The sequence below is a fragment of the Thalassophryne amazonica genome, chromosome 21, assembly GCF_902500255.1.
Source record: "Thalassophryne amazonica chromosome 21, fThaAma1.1, whole genome shotgun sequence".
Lineage (NCBI taxonomy): Eukaryota > Metazoa > Chordata > Actinopteri > Batrachoidiformes > Batrachoididae > Thalassophryne > Thalassophryne amazonica.
Genome location: NC_047123.1, coordinates 5,059,654 through 5,086,561, shown reverse-complemented (window position 1 = coordinate 5,086,561; position 26,908 = coordinate 5,059,654). Strand labels below are relative to the sequence as shown.

The 26,908-nt window shown below is 41.4% G+C and overlaps 1 protein-coding gene across 2 annotated transcripts; it reads right to left on the bottom strand.

Annotated features, from left to right (window-relative positions):
* Positions 1-1,499: 1,499 nt before the first annotated feature.
* trim54 (tripartite motif containing 54) lies at positions 1,500-26,908 on the bottom strand. 2 transcript variants are annotated; one of them, XM_034162626.1, is made up of 8 exons: positions 26,331-26,908; positions 21,349-21,509; positions 16,871-17,045; positions 9,084-9,179; positions 7,452-7,685; positions 2,866-2,888; positions 2,324-2,448; positions 1,500-1,674 (listed from the first exon to the last, which is right to left on the bottom strand). In XM_034162626.1, exons 1-8 carry the CDS (start codon positions 26,523-26,525, stop codon positions 1,604-1,606), a joined length of 1,080 nt encoding a protein of 359 aa, XP_034018517.1. In that variant the 5' UTR covers positions 26,526-26,908; the 3' UTR covers positions 1,500-1,603. The 2 variants fall into 2 exon arrangements, with proteins under 2 accessions (XP_034018517.1, XP_034018518.1); XM_034162627.1 differs by lacking the exon at positions 7,452-7,685.

Below are 26,908 nucleotides of genomic sequence, written 5' to 3'. Positions count from 1 at the left end.
ATGTCCCTAAAACTGAATATATTCTCTGGGTTTATAGACATTGCTATTGTGTTTGTTTTATTTAAAAATGCCAGAAGAAGCTCAAGTAGCTTCTCCAAAAGCCGAAAAGTCAAATTGTGATCCAGGCCGTGTGCTTCAGTTAATTCAAAATGCTGCAGCTAGAGTGCTGACAGGGACTAGAAGGAGAGAGCATATTTCACCCATATTGGCCTCTCTTCATTGGCTCCCTGTTAATTCCAGAATAGAATTTAAAATTCTTCTTCTTACTTATAAGGTTTTGAATAATCAGGTCCCATCTTATCTTAGGGACCTCATAGTACCATATCATCCCAACAGAGCGCTTCGCTCTCAGACTACAGGCTTACTTGTAGTTCCTAGGGTTTGTAAGAGTAGAATGGGAGGCAGAGCCTTCAGCTTTCAGGCTCCTCTCCTGTGGAACCAGCTCCCAATTCGGATCAGGGAGACAGACACCCTCTCTACTTTTAAGATTAGGCTTAAAACTTTCCTTTTTGCTAAAGCTTATAGTTAGGGCTGGATCAGGTGACCCTGAACCACCCTGAACCTTAGTTATGCTGCTATAGACTTAGACTGCTGGGGGGTTCCCATGATGCACTGAGTGTTTCTTTCTCTTTTTGCTCTGTATGCACCACTCTGCATTTAATCATTAGTGATTGATCTCTGCTCCCCTCCACAGCATGTCTTTTTCCTGGTTCTCTCCCTCAGCCCCAACCAGTCCCAGCAGAAGACTGCCCCTCCCTGAGCCTGGTTCTGCTGGAGGTTTCTTCCTGTTAAAAGGGAGTTTTTCCTTCCCACTGTCGCCAAGTGCTTGCTCACAGGGGGTCGTTTTGACCGTTGGGGTTTTTCCGTAATTATTGTATGGCTTTGCCTTGCAGTGTGGAGCGCCTTGGGGTGGCTGTTTGTTGTGATTTGGCGCTATATAAATAAAATTGATTTGATCTTTGATCCTGCTCATGCTGTGGACCCTGCCTTTGATCATTGTTATTTGAGCTTTATGGCCCTATTTTGATGGCAGATGCAAAAACAACTTGCGCATGGGGTGCACATGCATATGGAGTGTGCCTTGCTGCATGCTGCTATTTAAGCAGTGGGAAATACTGGGATAAAGCGGAACGCTGGGCTCAAAAGGGTTAGATTTAACATGTCCATTAGGCAGTGGTGTGTTTTATTCCAAACATGATATCAACCAATCAGAGTTGCCTTTAAACTGTGGTTTCAAGATATTGAATGCTTTGAGTTTGAATTTGCCATTGATCTTTGATCTTGAATCACAATTCTGTTGGGCCTGCTTACAGGATCAAAGTAAAATTAACAGAGGGTGATAAAGATCTATTCAGGATCATGCAACAGGAGTCAGAAGCAGCAATCAAAAACAACAGTCAGGATCAAAGACTAGTAATGAAAACCAAGCAGGGTCAAATATCAGCAGTCAGGAGCAAAGCTTGGTGATCCAGATCAAAACTCCGTAATCAAATAATCAAATATTTCCATCAAAGAATGAGTTATTCACACACAGAGAGAAGAAGCTGCATGTGAAGGGTGCAGCGGGTTGTATGTTCACGACCACATCTACCTCTGAAAAACCTCAAAGTCTTGAGCTGTCATCAAATTCAGAATCCTGTCCATCTTCTTCAGGATTGTCTTCAGCCCCAACAGCTAAACAAACACATTTAAAACACTTTAGCTGGTTAAACCAATTTTAAAAAAATCCAAAGAAAAACCGGAAGTGATGTAATCCTGCAGAGCTTCTCTGTGACGTTCACTCAGACTTTCTTTCATGGTGAATTCTACATATAGGCACAGTGAAGGAATATAATATATGATATCACACAAAACCTTAAGGCTTGGCTAACTGGACATTTCCCCTCCAGGCTTCTTCGACACTTTCTGCTGCTGATGTGCAGCGCTGCCCCCAGTGGCATCACAGAGCTGTAACGCTGAACAGGTTGAAGCAGCATGACTATTTATATTCTTACTCCTCCTACTTTCAGCCAGGAGGTGGGGCAAGCAGAAGCTCCTTTTTATTTAACGTGACAGGCAGATAAACGGCTCATTCGCTTCAGCCTACAGCTGCTTTTATTGATATTTCTGCTCAGCAATTTAATACAAATACTTATGAAACTGAGTCGTCATCTAAGCCAGCAAATTCATCCAAAATCAACCAATCAGAGTCTGACAGTACAGTTAAAATTTATAGCAATTGTTTCTTATTAAAATTATTCACAGTGTGATGATGACATCATCCACACCTTTACAGACAAACGGGATCAAAGAGGAGAGTTTGTGGCATGTGTGAGCTACACACCCGAGCAGAAGTCGATGTTCCTCAGTATGTCAGCGACGTCATCTGTGTCGATGGCGAAGTGGCTCAAATTCTCAAACCCAAACTCAGGACGCTCCACAGCACAGGCTCTGGCTGCTACTGACATCCTGTCAGCACAAATACGCAGGTTTGACGATGCATTGATAAGAATATCGACCAAAACCACAGCATGCAGAAACCAAAACCCTGACCCTCATCAAAAACAAGATGTATCCCCACAACGCAAAGTCCACACACGTGGATCTCAGATGATACTCTGAGATCAAAGGTGTCTCAAAATTTGAATTATGTGCCATGAGTCTGAAATTGACAACGAACACTAGAATATGTGAGTTTTAAAAATAGTTTAAAATCTTACATTCAAAGACATACTTGGGGCTCCACTTTTTACTGCGTACAATGAACAACTCTGGTGTCTTTGCTACACTGCAGTGTAGTGCTGCATTAAACACTCAGACGCACCGCACACAAACAGCTTCATCACACGTATGCTCTGCACACGGTGTGCATAGCACATAGCTTACCTCTCCAGAATGGCTGTGGCATTCTGTGAGTGTGAGAGAAAAAGAAAAAAAAACAAAAAAACTATGATTCAGTCTCAAAAAATATTTGTCCAACATCCTGGAAGTGTTTTTAGTGTTAAAAGAACACCGCTGCCGGAGTGGTGTGATGTTTCTGACCTGCTTCCTTCACATCAGTGTTTTCTCAGTCACCACTGAAATCGAGCTAAACGCAGACGGGAACGTGTGCCTGTTAGTCAGAGGCGGCTCTACGGTGGGGCTGAAGTCCCCTCAAAAATGTCATTAGCACCATCAGCACAGTGACATTTTTCACTTAAACACAGCTGTTCTCAGCATTAATTTCTCACTTTCTCTGACTGCTTATGTGGAACAGCGCCCCCATGAGATATTCAGAGATATTGTCTATGCAGTGCACTGGAAGGAACTGAGTGAGTTTGCACCACGTAAGTAAGATATAGAATTTTTCACGTTATTCTGTTTCCTTCGGTATGCTAGCAACAGACATGTGGCCAAATACAAAAGTATTTGTATTTGAAAATACTTAAATACATTTTTTGGAGTATTTGTATTTTCTGATTTTGAATTCAAAGTATTTGTATTTCAAATACATCGCCGATCCCAAGTATTTCCAAATACTTTTACAAATACTTTTTCAAATACTTTTCAAACTTGGAAATCTCTGTGACACCATGTTGAGACACACCAGAAAACTATAAGCTCTGCGTTATTGTGATTGAGATACAATAATACAATATGCTGAGACGAGAAGACATGACATTTTATTATTGTTTTGTGATATGGTGGATACAAAAGGATGCAACATTGATGGAAACAGAATATATATTGTGATAGTTTGATTATTGCCTGTTATATTATAATAGTGAATTTGTGATAAACATTCAATTCTTTACTTATCAACAGTATTTGGTCATGCTATTTTCACAATAAACTGTCACCGGTTTATCAGTTTTTGTGTTGATTTGTTGTTTATAGTTCATAGAAAGTATTTGTATTTGTATTTGAAATACTCAAAACATAAAGTATTTGTATTTGAAAAAGTACAAAGTATTTGTATTTGGAATTCAAAAATCTAAAGTATTTGTATTTAAATACTTTATTTAAGAGTTTGTTGCTCTATAAGAAAGCCCTCCGTGAAGCTAGGACATCTTTCTACTCATCACTAATTGAAGAAAATAAGAACAACCCTAGGTTTCTTTTCAGCACTGTAGCCAGGCTGACAAAGAGTCAGAGCTCTATTGAGCTGAGTATTCCATTAACTTTAACTAGTGATGACTTCATGACTTTCTTTGCTAACAAAATTTTGACTATTAGAGAAAAAATTACTCATAACCATCCCAAAGATGTATCGTTATCTTTGGCTGCTTTCAGTGATGCCGGTATTTGGTTAGACTCTTTCTCTCCGATTGTTCTGTCTGAGTTATTTTCATTAGTTACTTCATCCAAACCATCAACATGCTTATTAGACCCCATTCCTGCCAGGCTGCTCAAGGAAGTCCTACCATTATTTAATGCTTCAATCTTAAATATGATCAATCTATCTTTGTTAGTTGGTTATGTACCACAGGCCTTTAAGGTGGCAGTAATTAAACCATTACTTAAAAAGCCATCACTTGACCCAGCTATCTTAGCTAATTATAGGCCAATCTCCAACCTTCCTTTTCTCTCAAAGATTCTTGAGAGGGTAGTTGTAAAACAGCTAACTGATCACCTGCAGAGGAATGGTCTATTTGAAGAGTTTCAGTCAGGTTTTAGAATTCATCATAGTACAGAAACAGCATTAGTGAAGGTTACAAATGATCTTCTTATGGCTTCGGACAGTGGACTTATCTCTGTGCTTGTTCTGTTGGACCTCAGTGCTGCTTTTGATACTGTTGACCATAAAATTTTATTACAGAGATTAGAGCATGTCATAGGTATTAAAGGCACTGCGCTGCGGTGGTTTGAATCATATTTGTCTAATAGATTACAGTTTGTTCATGTAAATGGGGAATCTTCTTCACAGACTAAAGTTAATTATGGAGTTCCACAAGGTTCTGTGCTAGGACCAATTTTATTCACTTTATACATGCTTCCCTTGGGCAGTATTATTAGACGGTATTGCTTAAATTTTCATTGTTACGCAGATGATACCCAGCTTTATCTATCCATGAAGCCAGAGGATACACACCAATTAGCTAAACTGCAGGATTGTCTTACAGACATAAAGACATGGATGACCTCTAATTTCCTGCTTTTAAACTCAGATAAAACTGAAGTTATTGTACTTGGCCCCACAAATCTTAGAAGCATGGTGTCTAACCAGATCGTTACTCTGGATGGCATTTCCCTGATCTCTAGTAATACTGTGAGAAATCTTGGAGTTATTTTTGATCAGGATATGTCATTCAAAGCGCATATTAAACAAATATGTAGGACTGCCTTTTTGCATTTACGCAATATCTCTAAAATCAGAAAGGTCTTGTCTCTCAGAGTGATGCTGAAAAACTAATTCATGCATTTATTTCCTCTAGGCTGGACTATTGTAATTCATTATTATCAGGTTGTCCTAAAAGTTCCCTAAAAAGCCTTCAGTTGGTTCAGAATGCTGCAGCTAGAGTACTGACGGGGACTAGCAGGAGAGAGCATATCTCACCCGTGTTGGCCTCTCTTCGTTGGCTTCCTGTTAATTCTAGAATAGAATTTAAAATTCTTCTTCTTACTTATAAGGTTTTGAATAATCAGGTCCCATCTTATCTTAGGGACCTCGTAGTACCATATCACCCCAATAGAGCACTTCGCTCTCAGACTGCAGGCTTACTTGTAGTTCCTAGGGTTTGTAAGAGTAGAATGGGAGGCAGAGCCTTTAGCTTTCAGGCTCCTCTCCTGTGGAACCAGCTCCCAATTCAGATCAGGGAGACAGATACCCTCTCTACTTTTAAGATTAGGCTTAAAACTTTCCTTTTCGCTAAGGCTTATAGTTAGGGCTGGATCGGGTGACCCTGGACCATCCCTTGGTTATGTTGCTTTAGACGTAGACTGTGGGGGGGTTCCCATGATGCACTGTTTTTCTTTTTTTGCTCCGTATGCATCACTCTGCATTTAATCATTAGTGATCGATCTCTGCCCCCCTTATCGGCATGTCTTTTTCCTGGTTCTTTCCCTCAGCCCCAACCAGTCTCAGCAGAAGACTGCCCCTCCCTGAGCCTGGTTCTGCTGGAGGTTTCTTCCTGTTAAAAGGGAGTTTTTCCTTCCCACTGTGGCCAAGTGCTTGCTCATAGGGGGTCGTTTTGACCGTTGGGGTTTTTCATGGTTATTGTATGGCCTTGCCTTGCAATATGGAGCGCCTTGGGGCAACTGTTTGTTGTGATCTGGCGCTATATAAGAAAAAAGTTGATTGATTGATTAAATACAATGCAAAGTGTTTTTTTTTCCAAATGGATCATTTCCTTGTCAAACAGCTCAGTCCAAGACCAAAATCTGGTGAAATTGAAAAATCTGAGCCCGATAGGAAGAGTGAGAGAGGAAGACCAACTCCAACTAAAGAAAAGCAGCCTTTATTGTGACATTTGTTGTGTAATTTTCTCATTGTTTCCAATTTCCATATTTCTGTATCCTGTCAAAGAGATAATTATATTTCAACAACTGCTGATTTTATTCCTGTTATATTAACAGACATGTTGTGTGTATGAACCACACCTACACAATGAGCACTTGAAATTTTCTTTAAAATGGGTATTTGCGCAGTGACTACAACCTCTCTAACCTCACCACTAAATAATCATGCCCCCACCCACACCCACTGAGATCAAAATATCTAAAGCCGCCACTCCTGACAACATCAATCCGCTTTTAATGAACTTGTCAATTATACTTGAAGTTAATTAAAAATAACCACAGAGGACAGAGTGTCTGATTTAGTTCTTTTAATATATTTAAAGCTTTAAACTCCTTAAATCTTTCTACACAGACAAATTATGATTCACAAGAATCACTGTTTGGGCATAGTTCCTCCTCACTGACCTGATCCACAAATACAGTCACTAGCCTCAAAGAAGTGGATTAGTGAGGGAAGCCATCAAGTCACCCATAACAGCTCTGAAGGATTTCTTGGCTTCTATGGCTGTGACTGGATTACCTTCTGTTTTTAGACTGTGATATGTGCATTTGGCAAATTTATACATATTTGTGTGCAGTTTGGAACAAGTTTTTGAGGATCCAAATTACACACATATCATTGAGTAAATCTGAAAATCTGTTTTCCCCATTTGTAAAACATTTGGGAAGATTTTGAGAACAACCTTCATAATTAGCAGCAATCAGGAGGAAATCTTGTGCGCTGTCCGTGGTGCTGAAGTGTGAAAAATAAGTGAAAGTGTCAATGACATTAACCTGATGATTTCATGTTGGACTGAAGTTTTTTGGTGAGAAAGTCCTCCTAGTTTGGGTGTTCTTTAGTAAATCCTGACAGCAGTTATTATTATTATTTTTTTCATCAAAGGTAGGTTTGTGTCGCTGCAAACTGTTAGTACCTGACCTCCTGACCTTTAGGCTCCGCCCTGCAGACTTTACTTGATGTCAGTATTAATCACCTGTATGAACAGAGGCATGTGTGGCTCTTCCATGTTCTGGATGGCCGACTCGACCAACGTGACGGCGGCTTCCAGGTGCTCGCTGTGCCGATGGATGAGGGATCGAAAGTGTTGCAGCTTTTCATCTTGTTGTTTGGTAATAAGGCAAATGAGGTCCTGCTTGCGCTCCTCTAACAGAGCCATCAGCTCGTTGAGATGGTGAACCAGCTGCTCCCTCTGGCGCTGTGCGTTTTCCTGAAAATGTAGGATTGTTCACGTGAAAATGTAGGATTGTTCATGTGTCACGTGTTCACTTCTCTGTCAAGATGATCATGAGTGATGGTGCTACTGTGGCGGTAGACTAAAATATCAGACAACATCTGGTCCCTCATTACAAGAAAAACCTTATGTCCATAAAAACCTATCTCCTCTATCAGGGATCTGGATTTACACTCCTGGACAGGGTGAGAAGCTCGACCATCTGGGAGACAGATACCCTCTCTACTTTTAAGATTAGGCTTAAAACTTTCCTTTTCGCTAAGGCTTATAGTTAGGGCTGGATCGGGTGACCCTGGACCATCCCTTGGTTATGTTGCTTTAGACGTAGACTGTGGGGGGGTTCCCATGATGCACTGTTTCTTTCTTTTTTTGCTCCGTATGCATCACTCTGCATTTAATCATTAGTGATCGATCTCTGCCCCCCTTCTCGGCATGTCTTTTTCCTGGTTCTTTCCCTCAGCCCCAACCAGTCTCAGCAGAAGACTGCCCCTCCCTGAGCCTGGTTCTGCTGGAGGTTTCTTCCTGTTAAAAGGGAGTTTTTCCTTCCCACTGTGGCCAAGTGCTTGCTCATAGGGGGTCGTTTTGACCGTTGGGGTTTTTCATGGTTATTGTATGGCCTTGCCTTGCAATGTGGAGCGCCTTGGGGCAACTGTTTGTTGTGATTTGGCGCTTTATAAGAAAAAAGTTGATTGATTGATTGATTGACTCAGAGTAGAGCTGCTGCTTCATCACATCTGAAAGGAGTCAGCTGAGGTGGTTTGGACATCTGGTGAGGATGCCCCCTGGTCGTCTGCTTAGGGAAGTCTTCTAGGTACGTCCAACTGTGAAGAGGCCCTGGGGAAGACCCAGGATATGCTGGAGGGATTATATTTCCCAGCTGTCTTGGGAATGCCTCCGGATCCCCCAAGAAGAATTAAAGGACTTGGCCATGGATAAGGAAGTGTGAGATGAGCTGCTTCGTCTGCCACCACAGCAACCCAGATAAGTGGCAAAAAATGAATAAATGAATGAATAATGGTGTCCAATATTAAACTTGGAGAAAATGTTCAGCTTGGAGTGAAACATTATAATTCTGCTGCAGATTTAGAGGGACACAGGTGGGGCCACATGTACTTGGACAAAGTTTCTATTTTGGCCTCCTATTGATTACAAATTATGAATATGAGCAAATAGTCCAACCTCATCTCCAGTCTGGGTTTGTGCATCAGCATTCATTAAGGCTCCAAAAGTAATTGGACAACTGTTGAGCTCTTTCACAGTCAGGAGAGAGAGGGAAGGGGTGTGTGTGTGTGTGTGTGTGTGTGTGTGTGTGTGTGTGTGTGTGTGTGTGTGTGTGTGTGTGTGTGTGTGTGTGTGTGTGTGTGTGTGTAAAACCTCTATGGTGCTGCAGATTTCTTCCATCTGCGAGATGACTGACTGGATGTGATCATTACTGGCGATCAAAACTGCAATGCTGTCACTCAGTTCCGTCTGCAAAGATTTAAGAAACATACACTCAACAAAAATATAAACGCAACACTTTTGGTTTTGCTCCCATTTTGTATGAGATGAACTCAAAGATCTAAAACTTTTTCCACATACACAATATCACCATTTCCCTCAAATATTGTTCACAAACCAGTCTAAATCTGTGATAGTGAGCAATTCTCCTTTGCTGAGATAATCCATCCCACCTCACAGGTGTGCCATATCAAGATGCTGATTAGACACCATGATTAGTGCACAGGTATGCCTTAGACTGCCCACAATAAAAGGACACTCTGAAAGGTGCAGTTTTATCACACAGCACAATGCCACAGATGTCGCAAGATTTGAGGGAGCGTGCAATTGGCATGCTGACAGCAGGAATGTCAACCAGAGCTGTTGCTCGTGTATTGAATGTTCATTTCTCTACCATAAGCCGTCTCCAAAGGCGTTTCAGAGAATTTGGCAGTACATCCAACCAGCCTCACAACCGCAGACCACGTGTAACCACACCAGCCCAGGACCTCCACATCCAGCATGTTCACCTCCAAGATCGTCTGAGACCAGCCACTCGGACAGCTGCTGAAACAATTGGTTTGCATAACCAAAGAATTTCTACACAAACTGTCTGAAACCGTCTCAGGGAAGCTTATCTGCATGCTCATCGTACTCATCGGGGTCTCGACCTGACTCCAGTTCGTCATCGTAACTGACTCGAGTGGGCAAATGCTCACATTCGCTGGCGTTTGGCACGTTGGAGAGGTATTCTCTTCACGGATGAATCCCGGTTCACACTGTTCAGGGCAGATGGCAGACAGCGTGTGTGGCGTCGTGTGGGTGAGCAGTTTTCTGATGTCAATGTTGTGGATCGAGTGGCCCATGGTGGCGGTGGGGTTATGGTATGGGCAGGCGTCTGTTATGGACGAAGAACACAGGTGCATTTTATTGATGGCATTTTGAATGCACAGAGATACCGTGACGAGATCCTGAGGCCCATTGTTGTGCCATATATCCAAGAACATCACCTCATGTTGCAGCAGGATAATGCACGGCCCCATGTTGCAAGGATTTGTACACAATTCTTGGAAGCTGAAAATGTCCCAGTTCTTGCATGGCCGGCATACTCACCGGACATGTCACCCATTGAGCATGTTTGGGATGCTCTGGACCGGCGTATACGACAGCGTGTACCAGTTCCTGCCAATAATCAGCAACTTCGCACAGCCATTGAAGAGGAGTGGACCAACATTCCACAGGCCACAATTGACAACCTGATCAACTCTATGCGAAGGAGATGTGTTGCACTGCATGAGGCAAATGGTGGTCACACCAGATACTGACTGGTATCCCCCCCGCCCCCAATAAAACAAAACTGCACCTTTCAGAGTGGCCTTTTATTGTGGGCAGTCTAAGGCACACCTGTGCACTAATCATAGTGTCTAATCAGCATCTTGATATGGCACACCTGTGAGGTGGGATGGATTATCTCAGAAAAGGAGAAGTGCTCACTATCACAGATTTAGACTGGTTTGTGAACAATATTTGAGGGAAATGGTGATATTGTATATGTGGAAAAAGTTTGAGATCTTTGAGTTCATCTCAAAATTCTTCTTCTTACTTATAAGGTTTTGAATAATCAGGTCCCATCTTATCTTAGGGACCTCGTAGTACCATATCACCCCAATAGAGCGCTTCGCTCTCAGACTGCAGGCTTACTTGTAGTTCCTAGGGTTTGTAAGAGTAGAATGGGAGGCAGAGCCTTCAGCTTTCAGGCTCCTCTCCTGTGGAACCAGCTCCCAATTCAGATCAGGGAGACAGACACCCTCTCTACTTTTAAGATTAGGCTTAAAACTTTCCTTTTTGCTAAAGCTTATAGTTAGGGCTGGATCAGGTGACCCTGAACCATCCCTTAGTTATGCTGCTATAGACGTAGACTGCTGGGGGGTTCCCATGATGCACTGTTTCTTTCTCTTTTTGCTCTGTATGCACCACTCTGCATTTAATCATTAGTGATCGATCTCTGCTCCCCTCCACAGCATGTCTTTTTCCTGGTTCTCTCCCTCAGCCCCAACCAGTCCCAGCAGAAGACTGCCCCTCCCTGAGCCTGGTTCTGCTGGAGGTTTCTTCCTGTTAAAAGGGCGTTTTTCCTTCCCACTGTAGCCAAGTGCTTGCTCATAGGGGGTCGTTTTGACCGTTGGGGTTTTACATAATTATTGTATGGCCTTGCCTTACAATATAAAGTGCCTTGGGGCAACTGTTTGTTGTGATTTGGCGCTATATAAAAAAATTGATTGATTGATTGATCTCATACAAAATGGGAGCAAAACCAAAAGTGTTGCGTTTATATTTTTGTTGAGTGTATATATACATATATACATATACATATATACATATACATATACATACATATATACATACATATATATATACATATATACACACACATACATACATACATACACACATACACACACACATACATACACACACACACACACACACATACATACATACACACACATACATACATACACACACATACACACACACACACACACACACACACACACACACACACACACACACACACACACACACACACACACACAGCGGATAAAACAAGTATTAAACACGTCACCATCTTTTTTAGTAAATATATTTCTAAAGTTGCTATCGACCTGAAATTTTCACCAGATGCTGGTAACAACTCAAGTAATCCACACATACAAAGAAACCAAAACAAAGATGACCACAAAATAAGATATGTGTGATAATGTGAAATGACAGGGGAGACTGAACAACTGAAGAAAGGGAGGTGTAAAAACACATTGAAAGCCAAAACACCAGCTGAAACCGATCAGTAATTAGAAAGCAATCCTGCCCCATGTCAGTGCAAATTAATAAATATCAGCTGGTTCAGTAATTAGAAAACAATCCTGCCCCATGTCGGTGCAAATGAATAAATATCAGCTGGTTCAGTCCCAACTAATGGCCTATAAAAAGGTGTCTCATTACCAAGATGTCACACAAGAAACATCTGATGATGGGTAAAAGCAGAGAACTCAACCTACACACAAACGGTCAAAGTGTTTCATAATGAGGCCTCACATTCAGCCATTAAACTCACACTGATGCCAACGTGCTGCCATGCACGGCCCTCAACTGCACACCGGGAGCAACCAAAGAATCAAGGTCCTTTCAAAAGGGTCCTTACTGATGTAGGGTATCAAACCACAGATCCTCTGATCACAGGTCCACCTCTCTAACCTCCAAGCCATTGCCTCCCCAGGGAAAGGCTGTAAGATTCATAATGAATCTGAGTGCTCTACAGTCGACTGGATTTAGGGCGTTATCTTTGTGAAGATGCCTGCATGTCTACAATACTCGGGGACCTACGACCACTACCTTTGCACCCCCCTTAGATCAGGATGTTCCCAAAAATAAAAACTGGCCTCAAGCCAGTTATCCAAGATGGCACCCAAGATGGCCACCAAAATAGGGTTTTTTTCACTTAACCACCAATGATTTCTGTCATTATTAAGTCTATTGTTTGTTCCTACTATGTAGGAAACAAATTAAAAACTGAACTTCAAATTCAATTTTTTTTTTCCCCACCGGTTGCTGAATATGAGATTTAAAAGAGAAAAATCAGTTACAATTCTCAAATGTCTGTAAGAAGTTGATCTCAGAGCCCTGAAAAGTTGGAAAGTTGGCTTTGATTGGTCTCTCCCTTTACAGATCATAGTGCCAACATTCAAAGTTCCGCCTCTCACCTGCACACTGAGACCCTGGGGACACACCTTACCAGTCTCCTCTCTCACACAACAGTAGCACAGTTTCTGCTGGTACCCTGCTGACCGACAAAGTGATGGTCGTCAGTCCCGTGCAACTAGTGACCCGTTTCATCTAACTAAACGGCAGTTTAAGAAATTGAAGTCCTGGTGCAGAGTTTTAATACCTGTTCAAATTTATAACACATATGAAAATGCTTAAAAGGACTTTAAAACAATTTATCTGTGGAATTCAGGTCAAGTCTGGGAGGATGTGCCACACGTTGCCGTAGCTACAGACCCACCCAGACATACAACTGGTTCATCCACACACCGCAAAAGTAACCACAGCAGAAAGGTGAAACGTGGGCATGTCCTCAACACTGAGGAACCTCTGTGCTAATCATGACCAAAGAAACGGCCAAAACATCATAGCTAATGTTCCCTCACAATGCAAGGGATACTCCTCATCTGACTGTCCCAAAGTAACTGCTCATTAGACACAAACTCATTCCTTTGGTACCCAAAGATGCCCTAACGAGACCTAGTACCAAGAGCAACCAGTTGTGACCTTCAGTCACGGGTTAGCATCCAGGTGTCACAACCAGCCAGTAAGACAGGCAGCACCAGGACCCTGAAGACTTGGACTTTCATTCTCCTGCAAAGACATTGGAATCACCAAACACATCTAACCATTAACCTCATGACTCGAGATAAGTAAATGTCTCTACAAACTCAACACTTTCACCACATACACATCTGATGGCTGAGCCCAGAAAGTCATTAAAAGCCTGAATCTTTTTCTAACTAACCAAACACCCATTCAAAGCAAGCACTGAACTGTGTAGGAGCCAGAACATACCCCTGAGGACCACCAGAACTCACTGAGAAAGTCAGATTCTGCTTCCTGATCATTTCTGTGGAATTAACACATTTAAAACCAGTCAAGACCAAATGATCCCAAATAACTAGAAATGAATCATAGTCCTTGTGAAAGTTTGTGCTCCCTAAATGCTTTGTTGTCGCCTCATCAGCACTGTGAGTCACCGCCATGTGACGTGTCACGTCTGTGGACTATAATGACATCACCATAATTTATTTGTTTAGTCTACTGTACGGTTTTAGTGCCACATAACGTTTCCATTGTTAAACTTTCACACCTCTATTTATGCAACGAGAAGAGCAAACGCCATCGGCAGCTTTTTGCTCGTCCAACAACTTCAGCATAAATCAGGAGGATCAGCAAGATGCTCACTCATCTACATTTCAGATGAGTGATTCAGAGACGGAGTCAGAGATGGAGAGAGGACTGAAATGTCAACAATGCCAACTGCTCAATAAGATGACGGACACCGTTTCTGCCATCTGCATGACAAAATGTGCACGCTGTCTGTGTGCGAGCGTGCTCAGCTGAGGGGAAAATGGTTTCATGTGATTTAAGTGCACAGTACTGACATGCAAACAGCGCTTTGGTTAAGACTGCGAGCAGCCTTTACCGTCCAGTTTAGATGTCTTTGTCCGCGTGCATTTACCATGTTGTCTGGACTAATCCAGTTACACCGAGGAGGGTTCAAGACCATGTGACACATTGAGCCACCGACAAAATGTTACAAAAATGAACAGATGGACTGTGGTGGAATGTTGATGGGACATGATCCTCAGAACCAACAACTGTTAGTAGTGACTTTTTAAAACCTTTTTTCCAAAATATTTACCAGGAATGATTTCTTTTAGATGTATTTTTTTCACTCTGCTTTGGAGCCGTCACAGCTCAGCACAGTGCTCCAATCACATCACACTGAAGCTTACTAGTCCTTCAGGGTCCTTGGTGGCTTCCCTCACTAGTCTGCTACATGTACACTCGGTTTTTGAGTACAGCCTGGAAGATATTTTTAATCAAACGCTTAACATTTTTTAATGATTAATTTAAATGAAATTCAATATATGTGCACAACGGGACATCTTCGGTCTGCCCAGAAAATCTTTGGGCACCGCTGGAATGACTGTGTCAAATGAGTGGTTACTTTCTAGTGGATGTTGATCTCCATCTTGTCCCAAACCAGAATTTAAAGGTGCAGTCAGGGACTAGAGGGCATCCAGTTTGGGGACCTCAGAATTACATCTCTGCTTTTTGCGGATGATGTGGTTCTGTTGGTCTCTGTTGCACACTGACCAGGTTTGAGGCAGAATGTGAAGCAACTGGAATGAAGATCAGCACCTCCAAATCTCAGATGATGGTCCTCTGTTAGAAAAGGGTGGACTGTCCCTTTGGGTCAGGGGAGAGTTATTGCTCCAAGTGGAGGAGTTGAAGTATTTTGGGGTCTTATTCACAAATGGGGTAAGCTGCTGCATGTGGTTGTGGATAAGTATAATAAGATTGTGGATTCAAGTGGGAGAAATTAGATTCCTCTGTCTGGGTTTACACTCCTGGACAGGGTGAGAAGCTCGATTATCCAGGAGTGACTGAGTAGAGCTGCTGCTTCTTCACATTGAAAGGAGCCAGCTGAAGTGGTTCTAACATCTGATGAGGCTGCCCCCTGACTGTCTACATAGGGAGGTCTTCCAGGCACATTCATATAGGAGGAGGACCTAGGAATTACCCAGAACATGCTGGAGGGATTATACTTAGCCAGATGCCTTGGGAAGCCTTCAGAATCCCCTTGGAAGTATTTGAGAATGTGAGTGTGGGAGGAGCTGATTAGTCTGCTGCCACTGAAGACCCAGACAAGCAGCAGAAAATTAACAAATGAATGAAATAAGGCAAAGTATTTCTTTTAATGCCACCCTAAGGCTCCTTGCACATTCTGCATGAAACAAAATTACGGTGACGTGAGGTGCATCACTTCCCGTCATGCAACAGGCAGTATTCTGAGAGCAATTTTTAGTATTAGTTATCTTCTCTTAATTGTTATTTTGTCTTATGTGTATTGTTTATATGACTCAAACCCAAGATATCTGGTGTAGTAATCTATCCCTGATCATAAGCAAGTCTCACACACACACACACACACACACACACACACTAAATGTCAAACTTTTGACATTTAAATACACATAATAGATTTGATCTGTTTCTCTAACAGCTGCCACCTCAGTTCTAATATTCCTGATAAAATCTGATCTCAACAAGACGTCCAGGATGTTCGCGCAAGAAAACATACTATATAAATGGGCTGCATTTATATTGCACTTTTCCATCTGCATCAGACGCTCAAAGTGCTTTACAATTATGCCTCACATTCACCCCGATGTCAGGGTGCTGCCATGCAAAGCGCTCACTACACACCTTGCCCAAGGGCCTTTAATGATTTTCCAGTCAGGCTGGGATTTGAACCGAGGATCCTCTGGGCTGAAGCCCAACGCTTAACCACTAGACCATCACCTCCCCACATCAAATCTAGTCTCAAGTCTCCCTTCTAGCAAACTGCTGCTGAAATTTTACATCTTTAAAAGAAAATTACACTCTACCATGGTGCTGTTTTAAATAAATAAATGAAGTTGCACGATGCAGTTTTTCCAGTCACGGCCACAGAAGCCTGTAAATCCTTCTGGGCTGTCGGGGGTGTCTTGGTGGCTTCCCTCACTAGTCTCCTTCCTACACAGTCGCTCAGTATTTCAGACAGATTTGCCATACTGTTTGCATTTCTTACTGACAGATGGAAATGAAGTCCAAGACTTATTTTGTGACGTGGAAAAGTTCATGTATTCTTCCCATCTTGTCTAAAGAAAACTGGTTTTAAAAGTGTATGTAGAATAATCCTTGTTTTTCCTTAGTCCAATTCATAATGGGCTGTGAAAAGGTGAATTAATTCCTGTAATTCCTAAATGGTTAATGTGATAAATGCCTTTGTTAATCGACACCTTTCTGTCTGAATAATAATTCTGACAGGTTGTTCCATTTGACCTCTAAGGGGTGCTGTTCTGTACCCTCTGACTGGCGTAGACGCTGCTGAGCGGGGCGACCTCACAGTCTTTGTGTTGACCGAAAACCTTGCACATGGAGCAGGTGGGCGTCTGGCAGGAGAGGCAGTAGATGTTGATTTTCTCATCTTCGTGATCCTCACACATTAGCTGCTGCTGCTCCGGTTTCATCTTTATGAGCCTGCAGCACACAAAGTTTAAACAGGATTGTTCATATCTCGTGATACTTTGGCTTCTTTTCCTTCACGTGGAACTGGCTATTTAACAGCTGCATGTAAGATTTGGTCACACAGGATTTCTGCTCCCAAGGACACCGTCTCCAAAATCATGTGTTCAAGGCACACTGACGTCACGGCTCTGCACCACAGCAATAAGTTATTAAAAAGCCAAAAGAGTAATCAGGAGATGAGCAGACAGGACGCTTTTGATGAATTATAGTTTAACCAGTAATCACAACAGGACAGATTAATACAGATCTTTATTCTGAAGATGCTGCTGAAGTTATAACAGTTCTATATTTCAAAGTAGGTCAGGAGTGGAGACAGACACGTATCAATGACATCAATGTCTCTTCAAACATATCGACAGCACGGAATATTGTAAAAGAACGAGTTTTCAGAACGAGTGGGAAAAGAAACAAAAGATGGTCGAGCTGACAAATGTTTAGTCACAATGATCTGGTCCTGCTGATGGTTACCTGATGGGTTCTGCAGACCAATAGCATGACTGATTGTGGTTTTGGATTGAAAATGGATCACACTGTTTGTGTGTGAGGAGTTCGGTTATATTTGTGGGGATACAAAACTTTTCCCACCATCACCTGCGAGGACAAAACTCACCCCTCCACCTTAGGAGCTTTATTTCTTGAGGTTAAGATTATGTTAATTTCAGGGGATCAGACGTTTACCACATTTCCTGGATTATAAATCCCTTTTTTTAACTTTTATTTCTTTTTACTTGTCTTAGTATTTTTTTTTCATATATAGGTCACTTTCAGTGGTGGGCACAGATAACCAAAAAATTAACCTCGATAACAGATAATCAGATAACTGAAAAGTTATCTTTGATAAAGATAAACCGATAAACCACCCAAAAATGTATCGGAAGTTACAGATAACCGATAAATTCCAGTATTGTCTCTGGTACATTTGCAACTACTAACAAGATGAATTTGAGTTTTAACACCACAATCGCTTTTGGAAGTATCAAAGCAACAAAAGACCCAAACAATGAGCCAGTACTTCTATGTTTGAACATGCTGCCCCTGCTGGAAGCTACACGGCTAGAGCACAGAAGCACCCTGAGAGCAGCCACAAAGCCAACTCTCTACCAATCACAATACTCCAGTCAGGCGGAGGGCCTGAAAAATAAAGGCATGCTGACTTATGGTTTTGTGTGAATACTGATAGAATAACTCCATTAATGTCAATTCTGTCATTTGTACAAAGTTAAAATATAACATATCTTTTAATGTTGAATAATGCACTAATTCTGAGGTTTTGTAACAAACACAGGCAGATCGCAAAAGATTCTGGGTAAAAGTGCCTCTGCTAAACACTGATTGGTTCAGTCATTCATTATGTAAACCAACACGTTAATGTGACGTGTGTTGTGTGTTGGTGTTTACAGATAAATGTGCTTTTGTAAAATATTCAATTTTTTATTTGTAAAAACAGGCATTTTTATGGAGCCCTGGAAGTGTCATTGCAAAATGTTTTGCATGTGGAGAGAATGTGCGCACGTTTTATTAGTGCCGTGCACACGTTTTATGATGTGCGCACGTTTTATGATGTTGTAAAACGTGCACTCAATATTGTCTTGACACATAAATGCTGGCTTTACACTGTGCGAGTTTTGGCCCTTTTTCAGATTTTTCATTTGTGCAAGAATTTTTTGGACCAAGTTTCAGGTTGATCGCGCGTCCTGCATTGTGTAGTGTACATGGAGTAACAAGCTGCGTTTAACATCTGAAGACCACCTCCTGATCACCGATCGTATGGTCAAATGAAAATCAAACCTGTTTGATATTACTCTGTATCCTGCTGCTGAAGAGCTACAAGCATCCAACTGCTCGCACTGTGCAACCGCAGAGCTGTCTTGTAATGTTTTTTTTGTTGTTGTTGTTTTGTTTTTAAACTTAATTTGTAAAAAAAAAAAAGCCATTTGCAAAGCCAAAAGTTGATTTGACAACCATCTGATATAACCGGGGTCAAAATAAATAGAACACTGCCATCTACTGGTGCCCAGACGCTTAGTACTTAGGGTGAATACTGCCATGAACACTACTGGCCAGTAGATGGCAGTATAGGCTTTGAAAACTTGCCAAAACAAAATTCCAGATAATCCGTGTCTGCTACATTTAAGAAGTGTGAAATTTAACAAACGCAAATACAATAACGTCTATAAACCCAGAGAATATATTCACGAGAGTTTTAGGCACTAAAGTTTAATGCTGCTGTCCGTGGAGCGCCTGAAATGCATCTGTCCTGTCGTGAACGTACTGAGATTACCCTGTCCTACCCATAATGCACTGCTGGGCACAGCATGTGCTCACAAAACCTTAAAAATTTGCACATTACTTTAAAACTAAAACATATATCTGATATTTTCACTTTATAAAACTTCAGACATGACAGTAATTTTAAATAACTTGTCCAAAATTAGTTTGGTTAAAATTTGAACCATAAGTTAAAAATGTACGCCTCTGGATGACTTAGGTGATGGTATCAGTATGGTGTTAAAGAAAATTATTTTTTTTCTGACCACTTCTCCTTTGCCTGCAGAAGACAGAAATATACATCTCTTAGGAAACTTTTAACAGGTAGGTCTCAACTGATTTTAAATTTTAAAAATGTTTGCTGCTGTTCAGCTTGGTTTACTACGTTTATCGGAAGATAATTAGTCCGATAATGGTTTTTAAAGTTATCTAAAAAGATAATCCGATAATGAAAACATTATCTTTGTTAATTATCTGTTATCGGAAGTGTGCCCACCACTGGTCACTTTCAATATAAGTTACAGGAGCAGCAAAAAAATTAAGCGAGTCCCTTCAGCTGCTCTCTTGTTTTCACTTGGAGTTGCCTCAGCAAATCCAAAGTGGATCTGTATGATTTGTCACAGGTTTTATACTGAATGCCTTTCCTGATGCAACTCCACATTACATGGAGAAATGTGGCAGGGGTGGGGTTTGAACTGGGAACCTTCTGCGCTTGGTTTCAGTGCAGAAGGTTCCCAGTATTTCTGCCTTTCTGTGGTTCTCTGCAGTGGGGTGCTTTTGCCCAACCACTGTTACAATATGACCACGGTGGCGTGAGCAGGAACTGAACTGCAGCACTGCAACTCTTTCTTCTGAGCTACCTGGTCTGCAAAGTGAAAGTGAAAGAGACCACACTGGTAAGTTCTTTCAGCTTTTCTGATCATCTGATATGGATCTATATGTTGGTTTGGCACATGTTTTACACAGGATGCCCTTCCTGATGCAACTCCACATTGCATGAAGAATGGATATGGGTGGTGTTGAACGATGAACCAATTGGACACCACGCTGCCCTGCCTTATAGAGTACGGTGAGCATGGTTAAGTGTCAGTGGCATTTAAAGGGATCACATTATGCAAAGTCCATTTGTTGTGTCCCTTTCACAGCTAAATATTGTTAGCTTATTATTCAACATCCTTTCATTAGATTATTCCATTAGATTATTATTTTTTAAATCTAGTCTTTAACAGTAACTACACAGTAGTAAGTATTGACAACTGTAAAGTTCTACCACTAAAATAATTGTTTGAAATGAAAAAGAATCCTGCATAGTTCAGAGAAGAGCTGCAGCCAGAAACTGAATACAACAGTGCCCTCTATTGGCAGCCACTGTTTATTGCAACTACACGCAGTGCTGGAGCTTACCTACGTCAAACAAATAATACAGTGTTATACAGTACTATATGCTGTATCAGGTGTAACTACAGAGCACTCAGTGAAGCACATTACCTCCTTGATTACCCACTGGTGTTGCTTTTAGGTGTCTAACCAAATTAGTGCTGCTTCACTATACTTGGATCATAATGAGAAGGCCCCTCAAACGAGTGCCTTCATCCACGTGTCATCCTAATTACTCATCTTTGATCCCAATCACTGAACTGATTGTGAGCTTTGACATTTCCAGCGGAAAGGATGGAGATCAAGATTATCACGGGCCGACCTCTGATCCAGAGCCACATCAAAATCTAATGGGTTTTTCTTTGGCCCATCCCACACTCCCCCATTAAGCTTATTAAAAGATCTGTTAGTTTTGGGGTAACCCTGCACAATAAAATACTACCCTCTTTGTGGAGCTGGTTAAAAGTGATATTGACCTGCCTCAGAAATTAAGTGAAGACTGACTTGTGTCTTCTCGTGGGTTCCTAGCCGAGCTAATAGGATTATCTGGATTGCATGTTCCTACATATACATATGAATTTAATTGACTTCTGAGTCCACGTCGACCCACCTGGAGGCCTCCTGTTGCTTGTAGATGTCTAAGATGTTCTCCACCAGCAGGTTCCTCTGCAAGCCGTAAACCCCGTGGCGGTCCAGCACCACCTCCTGGCGACATGAAGGACAGCGGAAGCAGCTGGACAAGCTGCGAGACTGCCAAAGAGGGTTAGCCGTCTACAAAAGGGCGCAGAGGAGGAACAGAGACTATTAATTTCATCTTTATCTTCAACAGATACAAAAGTCTGTCAGTCTGTCAAACGTTGTGTGTCATAGTAACCTGACCTCTGACCTATAGAAGCGACATTGACTATATTTGCTTCTGTACAGGACAAAAATGCTGAAATGGAAGAATCAAAATGTGTTTGTAGTGTCGACTTTCAGATTTAATTTGAGGGGTTTAAACGTACACTGTTTAACTGGTGATGCAACAAACAAAAGTTGCACTAAGTTTCTCCAACCACAAAAACTTTTAACTCCTTCAGAACAGCCTGGGTGTCTTGGAGGCTTCCCTCACTTGTCTCCTTACAGCATGGTTTTTGAGAAGTGCCTTCTTGACTCATATACCACACAGTTTGCATTTCTTAATCACTGATTACAAATGAAGTTCAATACATACTGAGCGACTTGGAAATGTTCATGTGTTCATCTCAAGAAAACTGGTTATAAAAGTGAGGATTTAATGCTTATATTTAGAATAAATTGTCCCAACTTTTATTTGAATGTGTTGCAGGCCTTAAATGCAGGAATGGATGTAAATTAAAAAACAAAAAGATGTTGACCAAACAAAACATGAAACATTTTGGGTTTATATCGTCTGCAATGTCGGACTCTGTAGTTTTCTCTGGGCCCCTCCCCAATCGGACCGGGAGTGACATGTTTAGCCACATGTTCTCCTTGAATTGCTGGCTGTCTGAGTGGTGTCCAAAAAATGAGGTGGGCTTCATAGATAATTGGCAAAGCTTCTGGGGAAAACCTGGTCTTGTTAGGAGAGACGGCATCGATCCCACTTTGGATGGAGCAGCTCTCATTTCTAGAAATCTGGCCAATTTTCTTAAATCCTCCAAACCGTGACTATCCAGGGTTGGGATCAGGAAGCAGAGTTGTAGTCTTACACACCTCTCTGCAGCTTCTCTCCCCCTGCCATCCCCTCATTACCCCATCCCCGTAGAGACGGTGCCTGCTCCCAGACCACCAATAACCAGCAAAAATCTATTTAAGCATAAAAATTCAAAAAGAAAAAATAATATAGCACCTTCAACTGCACCACAGACTAAAACAGTTAAATGTGGTCTATTAAACATTAGGTCTCTCTCTTCTAAGTCCCTGTTGGTAAATGATATAATAATTGATCAACATATTGATTTATTCTGCCTAACAGAAACCTGGTTACAGCAGGATGAATATGTTAGTTTAAATGAGTCAACACCCCCGAGTCACACTAACTGTCAGAATGCTCGTAGCACGGGCCGGGGCGGAGGATTAGCAGCAATCTTCCATTCCAGCTTATTAATAATCAAAAACCCAGACAGAGCTTTAATTCATTTGAAAGCTTGTCTCTTAGTCTTGTCCATCCAAATTGGAAGTCCAAAAACCAGTTTTATTTGTTATTATCTATCGTCCACCTGGTCGTACTGTGAGTTTCTCTGTGAATTTTCAGACCTTTTGTCTGACTTAGTGCTTAGCTCAGATAAGATAATTATAGTGGGCGATTTTAACATCCACACAGATGCTGAGAATGACAGCCTCAACACTGCATTTAATCTATTATTAGACTCTATTGGCTTTGCTCAAAAAGTAAATGAGTCCACCCACCACTTTAATCATATCTTAGATCTTGTTCTGACTTATGGTATGGAAATAGAAGACTTAACAGTATTCCCTGAAAACTCCCTTCTGTCTGATCATTTCTTAATAACATTTACATTTACTCTGATGGACTACCCAGCAGTGGGGAATAAGTTTCATTACACTAGAAGTCTTTCAGAAAGCGCTGTAACTAGGTTTAAGGATATGATTCCTTCTTTATGTTCTCTAATGCCATATACCAACACAGTGCAGAGTAGCTACTTAAACTCTGTAAGGGAGATAGAGTATCTCGTCAATACTTTTACATCCTCATTGAAGACAACTTTGGATGCTGTAGCTCCTCTGAAAAAGAGAGCTTTAAATCAGAAGTGCCTGACTCCATGGTATAACTCACAAACTCGTAGCTTAAAGCAGATAACCCGTAAGTTGGAGAGGAAATGGCGTCTGACTAATTTAGAAGATCTTCACTTAGCCTGGAAAAAGAGTCTGTTGCTCTATAAAAAAGCCCTCCGTAAAGCTAGGACATCTTTCTACTCATCACTAATTGAAGAAAATAAGAACAACCCCAGGTTTCTTTTCAGCACTGTAGCCAGGCTGACAAAGAGTCAGAGCTCTATTGAGCTGAGTATTCCATTAACTTTAACTAGTAATGACTTCATGACTTTCTTTGCTAACTAAATTTTAACTATTAGAGAAAAAATTACTCATAACCATCCCAAAGACATATCGTTATCTTTGGCTGCTTTCAGTGATGCCGGTATTTGGTTAGACTCTTTCTCTCCGATTGTTCTGTCAGTTATTTTCATTAGTTACTTCATCCAAACCATCAACATGTTTATTAGACCCCATTCCTACCAGGCTGCTCAAGGAAGCCCTACCATTGTTTAATGCTTCGATCTTAAATATGATCAATCTATCTTTGTTAGTTGGCTATGTACCACAGGCTTTTAAGGTGGCAGTAATTAAACCATTACTTAAAAAGCCATCACTTGACCCAGCTATCTTAGCTAATTATAGGCCAATCTCCAACCTTCCTTTTCTCTCAAAAATTCTTGAAAGGGTAGTTGTAAAACAGCTAACTGATCATCTGCAGAGGAATGGTCTATTTGAAGAGTTTCAGTCAGGTTTTAGAATTCATCATAGTACAGAAACAGCATTAGTGGAGGTTACAAATGATCTTCTTATGGCCTCGGACAGTGGACTCATCTCTGTGCTTGTTCTGTTGGACCTCAGTGCTGCTTTTGATACTGTTGACCATAAAATTTTATTACAGAGATTAGAGCATGCCATAGGTATTAAAGGCACTGCGCTGCGGTGGTTTGAATCATATTTGTCTAATAGATTACAATTTGTTCATGTAAATGGGAAATCTTCTTCACAGACTAAAGTTAATTATGGAGTTCCACAAGGTTCTGTGCTAGGACCAATTTTATTCACTTTATACATGCTTCCCTTAGGCAGTATTATTAGACGGTATTGCTTAAATTTTCATTGTTACGCAGATGATACCCAGCTTTATCTATCCATGAAGCAACAGGACACACACCAATTAGCTAAACTGCAGGATTGTCTTACAGACATAAAGACATGGATGACCTCTAATTTCCTGCTTTTAAACTCAGATAAAACTGAAGTTATTGTACTTGGCCCCACAAATCTTAGAAACATGGTGTCTAACCAGATCCTTACTCTGGATGGCATTACCCTGACCTCTAGTAATACTTGTGAGAATCTGGAGTCATTTTTGATCAGGATATGTCATTCAAAGCGCATATTAAACAAATATGTAGGACTGCTTTTTTGCATTTACGCAATATCTCTAAAATCAGAAAGGTCTTGTCTCAGAGTGATGCTGAAAAACTAATTCATGCATTTATTTCCTCTAGGCTGGACTATTGTAATTCATTATTATCAGGTTGTCCTAAAAGTTCCCTAAAAAGCCTTCAGTTAATTCAAAATGCTGCAGCTAGAGTACTGACAGGGACTAGAAGGAGAGAGCATATCTCACCCATATTGGCCTCTCTTCATTGGCTTCCTGTTAATTCTAGAATAGAATTTAAATTCTTCTTCTTACTTATAAGGTTTTGAATAATCAGGTCCCATCTTATCTTAGGGACCTCGTAGTACCATATCACCCCAATAGAGCGCTTCGCTCTCAGACTGCAGGCTTACTTGTAGTTCCTAGGGTTTGTAAGAGTAGAATGGGAGGCAGAGCCTTCAGCTTTCAGGCTCCTCTCCTGTGGAACCAGCTCCCAATTCGGATCAGGGAGACAGACACCCTCTCTACTTTTAAGATTAGGCTTAAAACTTTCCTTTTTGCTAAAGCTTATAGTTAGGGCTGGATCAGGTGACCCTGAACCATCCCTTAGTTATGCTGCTATAGACGTAGACTGCTGGGGGGTTCCCATGATGCACTGTTTCTTTCTCTTTTTGCTCTGTATGCACCACTCTGCATTTAATCATTAGTGATCGATCTCTGCTCCCCTCCAAAGCATGTCTTTTTCCTGGTTCTCTCCCTCAGCCCCAACCAGTCCCAGCAGAAGACTGCCCCTCCCTGAGCCTGGTTCTGCTGGAGGTTTCTTCCTGTTAAAAGGGAGTTTTTCCTTCCCACTGTAGCCAAGTGCTTGCTCACAGGGGGTCATTTTGACCGTTGGGGTTTTACATAATTATTGTATGGCCTTGCCTTACAATATAAAGCGCCTTGGGGCAACTGTTTGTTGTGATTTGGCGCTATATAAAAAAATTGATTGATTGATTGATTGCAAAGAAATTTAAGACAAAGTAAATGTAAGGATCACTTTTTTATTTGCACTTTTTCCATATCGTCCCAGCATTTTCTGATTTAGGGTTGTAATATTTGTAGTTTAAAAAGAAACCAGCATTGAACATAATGGTCATATAAATTTATCATGCAGGAATTGAAAGCTTTGAGAAATTTTAGAAACATTTAGATTTTTGAAGCTGGTCACTGATTCATCCAACACAAGACTACAAACGACCTTAAAAAAAAAAAAAAAATCCACAACTCAAACCTTCAGGTGGAGATCACATGGTGCACAAAAGGCAGATAAAAAAATATATATATATCTAACTGAATTCAAACACTAAGAATTGTTTGAAATTTGCTTGTGCAAAAAATAAAATTAAATAAAATAAATAAATAAAAGTTCCAAAAAAACATGAACCAACCTGGAAGATGTCGTTGGCACACTTGCGGCAGAGATTGTGTTGGCACGGCAGGATGACCACGGGTTTGGAGAACATCTCCTGGCACACCGGGCAGATGAGCTGTTTCTCCAGGTCCTCCATGACGGCACCACTTCCCGCTCCAGACCCAGAACTCCCTGCTGCTGGCGGCTTGACACTCAGATTAAAGTTCATCATTTCCAGCAGAGAATATGGACAACAAAAGACAGAAACGTCTAACAGTCACAGCAAGGAATATTCGAGCTCTCTAGTCACTCGTTTCTATCATCGTCAGGTAGATATCTCAGCGTTTGGACGTGTTTGAGTCTAGTTGTTCCTCCGTCCCTTTAACCCAGCTGTTTGTTATTGTGCTCTAACCTCGGCCTGCCTTGTCCCAGAGACCCTCTCCTGCCCTGGAGTTACTCACACAGCATATTTTTAGCCTCCAAGTTTGTTCTGGCTTAGGTTACCGTCCAAACTGCATTCCACAGCCTGACCACTGGAAAGGCTGATCGTAATCCAGGATCACTCCAGGGGTCAGTGTCAGGGTTCAGGTTCTGACAAATATAACAAAATATGGC

Excerpts from the sequence above, each read along its gene's own strand:
- trim54 (XM_034162626.1), bottom strand. The coding sequence starts at position 26,525 with ATGATGAACTTTAATCTGAGTGTCAAGCCGCCAGCAGCAGGGAGTTCT. Across the intron at positions 2,889-7,451 it reads ACATGCCTCTGTTCATACAG|AATGCCACAGCCATTCTGGA; the intron begins GTGATTAATACT and ends TCACACTCACAG. Across the intron at positions 1,675-2,323 it reads GAACATCGACTTCTGCTCGG|CTGTTGGGGCTGAAGACAAT; the intron begins GTGTGTAGCTCA and ends GTGTTTGTTTAG.